Source organism: Uloborus diversus, chromosome 4 (genome assembly GCF_026930045.1).
Source record: "Uloborus diversus isolate 005 chromosome 4, Udiv.v.3.1, whole genome shotgun sequence".
NCBI classification, from domain to species: Eukaryota; Metazoa; Arthropoda; class Arachnida; order Araneae; family Uloboridae; genus Uloborus; species Uloborus diversus.
Window position 1 is genome coordinate 53,462,270 of NC_072734.1, and position 11,835 is coordinate 53,474,104.

The following is an 11,835-nucleotide window of genomic DNA, read 5'->3' on the forward strand; positions in this document are numbered from 1 at the left end:
CTGATCCCTCCCCATGCTTGACGAGGAAGCAATATTCCCAACAAAAACAAAAGTACACATGCAAAAACTTGACGACCATCCCAATGTCTGAATTATTACAAAAGCAAAGCAAAGAGCGAAAATTGAAAGTTATTTTAAAAGCCTTGCTTAAATTAATTACAAATATTTTATTTGTTAACAAACATAAGATGGCAACAGTTAAAAATTTCAAGTCATTGAGATAATTTAATAAATTTTTCTTTCATCCCGTTCATTATTTCTTTAGTTACAGCAGTCACAATTGACGACAAAAAACGTTCTATTGCTCAACCCCCGTTTGAGTTATTGACACCAAAATTGAATCAGCACCTGTTCCTGTTAATGGCAACATATGGACCAAATTTTGTTTGATTCCACTAGTTACTTACTGAGGAATAGCAAGCACGCGTAACTCAAAAAACGTCCCATTGCTCCACCCCACTTGGAGGAATTCGCGCTAAAAACCAATGGGCACAAGTTCACATAGGGGCACATATGTGTACCAAATTTCGTTCGATTTCATGCGGTAGTTTTTGCTGTAGAGCGGCCACAAAAAACTGGTCACATACAGACGTGACACACACACACACACGGACACACACACAGACAGACATTTTCCAAAAATAGTCGAAATGGACTCATCACACCTCAAAACGTTCGAATCCGTCAAAATTCGAAATTCGAAAATTTGCACGAATCCAATACTTTCTTCTATATATTAGATATAGAAGAAAGTAACTAGGACACATAACTATCTGATTGCAGCACTAAAAATGAAAATTGTGCAATGTGCGTAGAATCATTAGGAAAAAAAAGCATAGAACCGTCAGATGGCATTAGTAAAAATCAAGTAGGGAATAAAACAATCAGATGATTGCACAAGAAAAAATATAGGGCGTATCTGTAATCGATCAGAATGCAGCACTAGAAATGAAAAAGAGAATGATACCCTCAGATGGCAAAACTAGAAAGAAACATAAGGCACATCGCCATCAGATAGCAGTACTAAAAAAAAAGTCAAAGAACCATCACGTGCCAGTAAGAAAAATATAAATAGGGCAAAGAATCATCATTTGCATTATTTTTTGAATAACAATGAAAAATATAAATACTTTGTTTCTTTACTTCGACAACCTGTCATTTTTCTGAAAAGGCGATATGTTCCGATCTCATCTTCTGTATGAATCCTTAAAACTTCGAACTCAAATATCTCCTTGAGATTTGGTCGCACAAATGTCAAAATTTTTGTGTTGGAATTATTTTTTAATGGAAATTATTTCCCTAAATATAAGTTGGGGGACCCGTATAAACAGTAAAATTTTGTATTTTTACTTTCTTCTATATCTAATATATAGAAGAAAGTATTGGATTCGTGCAAATTTTCGAATTTCGAATTTTGACGGATTCGAACGTTTTGAGGTGTGCTGAGTCCATTTCGACTATTTTTGGAAAATGTCTGTCTATCTGTGTGTGTGTATGTATGTGTGTGTGTGTATGTATTTGTGTGTATGTGTCACGTCTGTGTGTGACCAGTTTTTTGTGGCCGCTCTACAGCAAAAACTATCGCATGAAATTGAACGAAATTCGGTACACATATGTGACCCTATGTAAACTTGTGCCCATTGCTTTTTGGCACGAATTCCTCCAAGGGGGGTGGAGCAATGGGACGTTTTTTGAGTTATGCGTGATTGCTATTCCTCAGGAAGTAACTGGCGGAATCAAACAAAATTTGGTCCATATGTTGCCCCTAACTGGAGCAGGTGCTGATTCAATTTTGGTGTCAATAGCTCAAACGGGCGTTGAGTTATAGAACGTTTTTTGTCGTGAATTGTGACTGCTGTATCTCAAGAAATAACGAACGGAATCAAACAAAAATTTTTTGACAAGTAGCCCTTAGTGGGTATAAGAGCTGATTTTATTTTGGTGTCAACAGCTAAAAAGGGGGTAGCGCAATCGCCCGTTCTTTTTTTCCATTGTGAGTGCCCTATCTCAAGAAGTAATGCTACGTTCTGTTTGAAATTTGGAATATATGTGAATCCATACGTAAACAGGCTTTGGTTCAATTTTGACGCCAATCGCTCCAAGAGGTGTTGATTTTTTTTTTTTTTTTTGCGAATAAAAATAGTTTTATTAATGCAACAATAAGAAAGATAAATCGTAATAGATTGTCGTCTGCGTATTTCTCGTGATTTTAATTGTATGGAAATGATCGGAAATATTATCTCAATGAATTAAAATTTTTAACGGTTGCCATCTTATGTTTTTTAATAAATAAAATATTTGTAATTAATTCAAGTAAGGCTTTTAAAGTAACTTTCAATTTTCGCTCTTTGCTTTGCTTTTGCAATAATTCAGACATTGGGATGGTCGTGAAGTTTTTGCATGTGTCATTTTGTTACTTTCTTCTATATCTAATATATAGAAGAAAGTATTGGATTCGTGCAAATTTTCGAATTTCGAATTTTGACGGATTCGAACGTTTTGAGGTGTGCTGAGTCCATTTCGACTATTTTTGGAAAATGTCTGTCTGTCTGTGTGTATGTGTGTGTGTATGTGTGTATGTGTGTCACGTCTGTGTGTGACCAGTTTTTTGTGGCCGCTCTACAGCAAAAACTACCGCATGAAATCGAACGAAATTTGGTACACATATGTGCCTTTATGTGAACTTGTGCCCATTGGTTTTTGGCGCGAATTCATCCAAGGGGGGTGGAGCAATGGGACGTTTTTTGAGTTACGCGTGATTGCTATTCCTCAGGAAGTAACTGGCGGAATCAAACAAAATTTGGTCCATATGTTGCCAGTAACAGGAACAGGTGCTGATTCAATTTTGGTGTCAATAACTCAAACGGGGGTTGAGCTATAGAACGTTTTTTGTCGTCAATTGTGACTGCTGTATCTCAAGAAATAATGAACGGAATGAAAGAAAAATTTATCGGCAAGTAGCCCTTAGTGGGTATAAAAGCTGATTTTATTTTGGTGTCAACAGCTTAAAAGGGGGTAGCGCAATCGCCCGTTCTTTTTTTCCATTGTGAGTGCCCTATCTCAAGAAGTAATGCTACGTTCTGGTTGAAATTTGGAATATATGTGAATCCATATGTAAACAGGCTTTGGTTCAATTTTGGCGCCAATCGTGCCAAGAGGTGCTGATTTATTTTTATTATCATTATTTTTTTAGCGAATAAAAATAGCTTTAATAATGCAACAATAAGAAAGATAAATCGTAATAGATTGTCGTCTGCGTATTTCTCGTGATTTTAATTGTATGGAAATGATCGGAAATATTATCTCAATGATTTAATATTTTTAACTGTTGCCATCTTATGTTTGTTAACAAATAAAATATTTGTAATTAATTCAAGCAAGGCTTTTAAAATAACTTTCAATTTTCGCTCTTTGCTTTGCTTTTGCAATAATTCAGACATTGGGATGGTCCTCAAGTTTTTGCATGTGTAATTTTGTTTTTGTTAGGAATATTGCTTCCTTGTCAAGCATGGGGAGGGATCAGAAAAAGGAAAAATATAGAAGAAAGTTTCGTGATGGCCACAACATACTAGTTTGTCTCATTTTTATTTCCGCTTCAAACATTCAATATCTTAACTCTGCATCTGATTTTGAACATTTTTGCAATTAGTACTAAAGGTTGCAAAAATAGAGGTCTTGTAGATTAAAGCGGAGCACCCTATATGTTTAATAAATTCATATTATATATTTTAAAACCGTAATTTCTTATAAGCTATCACACAAACTTTTTTTAATAAAAAAACTTTTTTTAACGAATTAAAAAATACATTTTTTGTACATAACAGCTATCTATGGTTGTAGACATGATAGCAGTAAAACTACTTAGCACAGCTTACCATATACTTCTGTTTCTTTAACCAAACACCCAAAAGCGTCAAGAAGCCTCTTTTTATGTGTGTTTTAATATTTTTTTCACTAGTAAGTAATACCAGTCAAAAACGTTTTTTACTTTTAAGTTAAAAAGTGTCTCTTGGCAAGGACGTTACATTGATATTTAGACAGTTGTTTTGAAATAATAAAAATATCTCACTTTTCGTAACGGATTATTTAAAAAAATCCAGAATATCTCTCTCTCTCTCTAGTGTCAGTTCTGCCAGGTCTAAAAAAAGTATTGGAGAAAATCAATGTTTTACGCAAAATTAATTATGACTGGTTGACTTTTAAATACACTAATACGCGCAAACCAATGTGATGTTTGCTGGTTGATTTTTGTACTCAAAAGTATTTGCTTAAACTTGAAGAGTGATTTTTTTTCTAAATTATGAAAATTTAGTAACCTGTCACTATTGGTTATATCCAAGCGCATCGGCAGGACCTGGTTTTTGAAAAACAATGATTAAAACATGATATTACTTTGATATTTTTTTTCACATTAAAAAAAATAATTATTTGTGCTAAGTAAATTTACTCACATTCATTTCAAGCAAAGATGCTTGAAGGCACAAACGACAAAATACTTTAAAACTGCAAATGCATCACAAATATTCTTAATCTCATGCTTATGTCCACTAGAGACGGTAGGGGGGGGGGGTTGGAAGGGGATGCGTTCCTTGGCTTTTAGAAATGCAATAAAGTTAATTAAACAAGGACAAACTGGAAAATAATTTTGAATACCGACAAAATACTTTAAAACAACAAAATACACCGCATAAAATTTTAATCTCACGTTTCATGTGAGTGTCTCAGTGGGCTACAAGAGCTCTTTCACCGCCTGACTTTTGAAAAAATAATTTTATTGATTTGAAAAATTAATATTAATTTGGTAGGGCAGACCGGGGCACGTTTACGAGTATTTTTTCAATGAATTTTCTAATTTTTATGTTTTAGGAAACTTTAAACATTGCGCTTTTACGAAGCAGTTAATGGAGTCAAAATTGGTTATTCAGTTGTTGCTCAGCTTATGTTTTTAATCGTTAAAAAAAAAAGTCCAAGTCGGTTGCGTAAACGTGGCCCGAACACGGGGCACGTTTACGCATATTTATTTTGACACCTAACGTGGTTCTGTTAGTGTTTTGAACATTATGTCTTACCATCGCTAAAATAAAGCAAATTTATTACAGACTGAATAGTGTATAAAGTTAAAGCTGAAGGAGTATGAAGCTAGTACTATATGATTGTAAGCTGTAAGATACGAATGTTTAACTTAATTAAAAATTAAATGATAATTTTCAAAACTAAATAGCCGGAAAATGCAAAAAAATATTTGAGACAGTTTAGAGCAAAAAAAGTGTCCGTGGCAGGTTTAAGTAAGACACAGTAAGAACGTGATCCGACATTCAACGCGTAAACTTGCCCCGTCGTCAAGTTTGGATTAATTTTTAACGTGCATAAAACTTTAATAACATTTCAGTTCATACAACTACAAATCTCAAAAAAAGATAAAATTATGCTAATTTTTATACATTTGTTCTTTCTTGACTAAGTATTATTTATTCACAACGAGCTTCAAAACGTTCAACATAAAATTTACTTGACTTGGTAGATAACAGATTGTTCTTTCTGCATGTTAGACCGAAGATCGACTAAGGCTCAAAAACTTGTGAGAATTAATGTTGTAAGATTCCGGGGTTCCATTGCCATGGTCTGAGTGTTGTTACTCCAAACGTTTCGGCCGCTTCTGAGACGGCCATCTTCAGTGTTAGCGTGGTTGAAGCTTCCAGGGAAGCAACTTCCTAGCAACTGATGCAGATATCGAAGTGTTGTCACTATTTATGTGGGAGGAGCTAGCTCTCCCTTCGTTCTGGGCCAGGATTGGCTGATGAACATTCGTCCTTGTTTCTAGTTGGCTGACACTTGAGCTCTCTTCTTTTTGCTTGAGGATTGGTTGCTGGGCGTCCGTCGCTGTTTCTGGTTGACTAGAAGTATCTCTCCGTATAATCCGTCAAAATATAGCATGCCAGAGTTTGTGGATCTTTATTTCTTCTTCCTTTTTGTTAAAATTGTTAGGATGTTTGAAAATTTCGATCGCTTCTCTGTTTAATCTGTGGTAATAGTGGGAAGTCCTTGAAAGTATTTTGGTTTCTTTGAATTTAATGTCATATGTGCCACCACTAAAAGCGTGTTCCGCGACTACTGATTTCTCAGTGTGGCCCAGACGGCAATTTCTTTGCTGTTCTTTTATTCTTGTATTAACGCTTCTTTTTGTTGATCCAATGTACGCCGATGCGCAAGAACATGGGATCTTGTAAACTCCTGTAGCGGACAAAGGGTCTCTCGCATCTTTCGCTGATTGCAGTAAGTCGCAGATTCGATGGGTAGGCTTGAAAACAGTCTTGATGTTGTGTTTGCGCAGCAGTCTTTCAATTCTGTCTGTGACGTCCTCTACTTAAGAGAAGTAGGCTGCAGTCGCGGAACACACTTTTAGTGATGGCACCCATGACATTAAATTCAAAGGGACCAAAATACTTTCAAGGACTTCCCACTATTACGCCAGATCAAACAGAGAAGCGGTCGAAATTTTCAAGCATCCCAACAATTTTAACAAAAAGGAAGAAGGAATAAATATTAACAAACTTTGGCATGCTACAGTTAGACGGATTATCCCGAGAGATACTTCTAGCCAACCAGAAACAGCAACGGACGCCCAGCAGCCAGTCCTCAAGCAGAATGAAGAGAGCTCAAGTGTCAGCCAACTTGAAACAAGGACGAACGTTCACCAGCCAATCCTGGTCCAGAAAAAAGGGAGAGCTAGCTCTTCCCACATAAATAGTGACAACACTTCGATATCTGCATCAGTTGCTAGGAAGTCGATTCCCTGGAAGATTCGACCACGTTAACACCGCAGATGCGGCCAAAACGTTTGGAGTAACAACACTCAGACCACGGCACAACAGCCCGGAATCTTACAACATTAATGACACCGGCCGTGAAAGCCATCATTCTTACATACTTGTGGGAATATTTGCTAAAGAGCAACATCAATCTGTTATGACTGCTTTCCAGTTATAATTCGTTTTGAAAAAAGAGCACTGCGTAAATGTGTCCCATGCGTAAAAGTGGCCCGGTCTACCCTACTTTTTTAATTATTATTATTATTATTTAGAAGAAATTATTAATTTTAAATGAGTGAAATGAAAATCGTTTTAAATAATTGACGAATAATATTAAGAAATAGAACTGTAACAGAGATGAGTTAATACGTCTCTGAATTCGCTTAAAATTAGTAAATAAATAAAATTTAACTGTAAAAAATATATAAAAAGAAATAAAAACTCTGATTATTATTTTTTTATTGTATTTTACGTGCGAGAGCATCTTTCCCCCCACCCTCTGCGTATGATTCTGCCAGCGCCAATGGTTATATCGTTTGGGTGGAATTTTGTTAAAATCCTGTTGGAGCAATCTATTCTGTTTTTCTCATAAAGTTCCAAAAAATAATTTCATTTAAAAAATACACAAAAACATTTTAACCCAAACAAAACGTAGTTCAACTTTAAAGACCAATATCCTGAGTACAATTAATGTCGGTGACAAAATAATATTAAATTGAAATTTTCAGAAAAACGTTGTAGTTAGTTACGTCGGACACTAAAGATTACATATTTTTAATTTAAAGAACTTAATGTTCGTCGTTAGCTAATCATACATAAAGCAAAATGTTTAAGTGTTTCGTATGAGAAATTTTTCCCGAATTTGCGTAAAATTGCATGCATTTTCATTTTTTTTTTTATTGGCCAGGCGCCAATACAATCGCCTGGCCTTACCGGATCTGAAATTGTTTATATAAATGATATTGTGTGTTTTTGTTGAAGTTTTTTTTTCATTTTGTTTCAGCAAACAATACAGCAGTGGAACAAAATCTATATTATGAATATTGTGATAAGCATGAGCACAGCAATATTTTTTTGCATTTTTGGATCGGCTGAGATTCAAAGTTATAATTTTTTAACCGAAGATGCGTCACCTAAAACCGAGGGAGAAATAAAAAGCGAGCCAAAGATATTTGAACTGAAAAATACCTCATGAGTTGTCCATCTACATACAGATAAGGAATGTTTGTTTTATACATATGCCATGTGTGAATATCATTTCAATTAAAGACTAGATCTCGTTGATGTTTTTATAACTTGAAATGTGAATAATATATCTACAATGTGTTTGAAGATTTGTATGTAATACTATTCACGATCCAATGTTTACAAGAAAAGTCTTGAAATTAATTTATAACAATGAAATTGAATAATGTGACAATGATGTTAATGTAAAACAAAACAGTCAGAAACTTTGTACAATGAAGTGAGTAAACTAACGACAATGTGTATACTTGTACTAATAAAAGCAATTATAAAGCTCTGCGAACAGCTGTTTCGAGATTATAAAAGCGAACCCCTTCATCAGAGCAAAACGAAAACCTTTGTAGAACTTTGTGAGCAATTTTTCTTTTAGCACTTCTAAAATGTCCAATCATAAAATTACAATACATCTTGAGTATAATCGCAGTTGAAAAAAAAAAGAAAGTTCTCGAACAGTGACCCAAAGCAACAAGTGTTTTTTTTTTTTTTTTTAACATCTCGGCCTGTCGTGGTGTTATTTTTTTTTAAAACCAAAATCTTGATTTTAAATCGTGTGATTTAAACATAAAGCTTTTAGTTAAGAAAATACAGGTGTTCGAATTAGGGATGTGTTCATGAACGAACGGGTCAAGAAGAACGAATCCCTAAAATAAACGGATCCGTTCTTTTAGACGGTGAGTAGTTTGGAGCATTGTATTGATGCATTTGTGATAAAATAGTTTTTTTTTCAATTACATTCATCTTTTAATGTTTAACTCTCAGTCAATCTGAAATTTTCTTTTCATCAGTTGCAGTACAATCTAGTCATTCGAACTTTTTTACTTTCTGTTTCGTTCATCATTTTTCTTTAATCGTTACAGTTCATTTGCAATTTTTCAATGTATCCATTAGTAATTTTTTGTGTAACTTGTTTGGGCTACTAACAAAATATTTGGAAGTGAAAGTTTCCACTTCCTGTCTCACGCACTTGCTAAAATCCTTCACAAGCTTTGTCACCAAAATTGTTTCTAAAAATACCTTTTATAACTTTTCTGGCTATAATTTTGTGTTTCTTTTGTCATTCCTATCAACTACCATTTATATTGATTCGGTTTTATTTTTAACTTCCTTAATGACTTCCAAGTAGCAAATTTTACATTCAATATAAAAAGATTTTTAATAAGGAATATTACTGTTTATTTTTTTCCCCATTTAAAAACGTTTTGCAGCGGGGGGGGGGGGGGCATTGGTATTGTGGAATTATTTTGAAACTCCTTCATATTTAATGTGTAGTCATTTTTCTTTTTTTTTTCAATTGTAGTATCCGGGTCTCCGGTTGTGCTACCGACATATTTGTTGTAACTTTATTCGTTATACATGGTCTATTAGCATGCAGTGGCGTACCTACCATGGGTGACACCCTGGGCGGCATTTTGTGGTGTACCCCACAAACGAAAAAACCAAAAAAAAAAGGCTTTTCATGTTCAATTGTGTTGACACGAAAATTTTAGTCAGCTGATGCACAAAAGACAAATCAAAACTAAGAGCGCTTTTTAAATAACTTGCCCTCGACTCATACGTGCAGGACCGTCGTGAGGTCCAAGAAGTAAGAGAATGTAGGAAATTAATTGCCCGTAATTATTTCACAAACACGGGAAAAAATAGTGGGACTCAGTCTTTTTATTTAAGTTAATATGAACGTAATCCGAAGTATATATTCACTCCATGTAGGGAGGGGGGGGGTGTTAGGGAGTTCCTCGCCCAGAAAATTTGCGAACTTGTTGTTTTAAAAATGCATTTTAGATGAGCTTTGACGAGGTTAGGGGGGGGGGGGATAGAGGTTCGGAAGAAGTCCCCTGGAAATGTTTCGAAATTGTAGCTCTTTAAACGCAGTTCTTCAATTTGTAGTCTAAAAAAGGCATTTTGAACTATCTTTGGTCTAGAGAATGTTAGGGGTTGATGAGAGGTCCACCCTCAGGAATTTTCAAAATTCTTAAGATCGCGTTCGAAGACCATCTTTAGAGACGTTTAGAGGACCAACCGCTTTTCGAAATAGAAGAAGCTCTAACAACGCAATTAAAACAACTCTTTAGAAAGCCGACACACCCCCACACAAAAAAAAAAAAAAAGATTAACGAGTAACGATTAACCTGTGAATCACTTTTTACAGTTTTAGAACCGTTGCTCAACTTTTCAGAAACTCTTAAATGCATTTTGAGTGTCACCCCCCAAAAGCTGAACCAAACCCTCCCCCCCTCCTGTTAGTGCTGCTACTCTGCTTGATAGATTAAATACAATTTAAAATGTTGATGAAAAAGTTCAAAACTGAAGTAATTATGTTTTTCATAAACTCTGAAACCCAATTTGAAAACAGTTCCCGCCCCCTCCTGTGGGTGTCTCCGAGCACAAGCACCCGCCGCCATCCCCCCCATGTGGTGATGCAACTGCGTTTGATAAAGTAATTATTAAAATATTGGGGGAAATTTTCTGAATAGAAACATTCGTATTTTTCAAAAAATTGCAATTCCACTTTGTATGTCACCCTCCAGACGTGTGACACCCGGTTTAGATCCCCCCCCCCATCGCGACGCCACTGCAATACATACAGTGCTGCAGTTGGAAAAAAATTTAATAACTTAATTTTTTGACGCGCTGAAATGTAACTTGCAAGTTTTGGAATGGCAGACATATCTTAATCTTCGGCAGCTGAGAAATATCTTTCAAAATGAACTGTAATTGCCTTATTGGTCTAAACCTGAATAAAGCTTTTTGGATTCATTTTTCATATGTTTTTTCTTTAGGTCATTTTAGTTATTTTTTCCTTCTAAAGAATGGTACTGGTCAAATAAATATTTCGAATGTACGTGAGTATGTCTTGCAGAGAGATCACCCGCAGTTTTTTAAATTAACGAAGTCGTTCAAATGAACGAGATGAATGGATCAAAAGAATGAACGACCCTCTGATGAACGGTTCATTGAAAAGAACGACATTGCTCACCTCTAATTTGAATTGATTCGTTTGCATATTATGTGCGCCTCAGAACACTATTGATACAGCTTCTTTTCCTTGGTTACTAGTTCCTCCCTTACGTACTTCCTAAATTATTTAAAAGTTTAATCATAAAATTACAAAAAAATCTTGATTATGCTTGAAGTTCAGCAAAAAGTTCTAGAACAGTAACTCAAAATAGCATGCGTTTTTAAAAAAATAACTCGGCCTGCTCGTGGTGATATTTTTTTTTTTTTGTCAAAATGTTGATTTCAAATCGTGAGCTTTAAACATAAAGCTTTTACTCAAGACTTTTATTTTAGTATTTTATTTTAAAGCTTTTATTTACCAGCACGACTTTGCCCGTAGTAAAATATTTAAAGAACCATTTGATTCGCCCGAATACTTGCTAGGGGTGCGACATCGATGTCGATGTTTTTGGACCATCGATGTTTTTTCTATGTTGATGTTTTTGCATTTTAATTGGAAATTATCATAAAATTTGCTCCAATTTTCTTACTAGGTAATTAAGTTTACTTATGGAGTTGCCAAAAAAAAAAAAAAAAAAATTTTTTCACCCATTTTACAAGATCAGTTTTTTTTTGTGTAGAGGATGGTTTTGGGAAAGATCACTACAATTGCAACTTGTGTTTAATTATTAACTAACAGTACAACACATATTTCTTGCTTTTAAAAATAATTGTTAGAATTAATTTCGTATTTTTAAAATAATTAGCACAACTTTTTCTCATCATTCAAGTGACGGTAAGTGCTATGATAAAATTTTTCTTAGATTCTTTTTTGATGCAAATTTAC

At 34.7% G+C, this 11,835-nt stretch overlaps 1 protein-coding gene across 1 annotated transcript in view; it reads left to right on the forward strand.

Moving 5' to 3' along the window:
* The window catches only part of LOC129221259 (sialin-like), a 43,532-nt gene extending 35,277 nt beyond the window's left edge, over positions 1 to 8,255 (forward strand). Inside the window, exon 7 of the mRNA XM_054855715.1 lies at positions 7,813 to 8,255. Within this exon, the coding sequence (XP_054711690.1) occupies positions 7,813 to 8,004 (192 nt within the window). The 3' untranslated portion in view covers positions 8,005 to 8,255. The remainder of the gene's footprint in view (positions 1 to 7,812) is intronic.
* Positions 8,256 to 11,835: the final 3,580 nt, after the last annotated feature.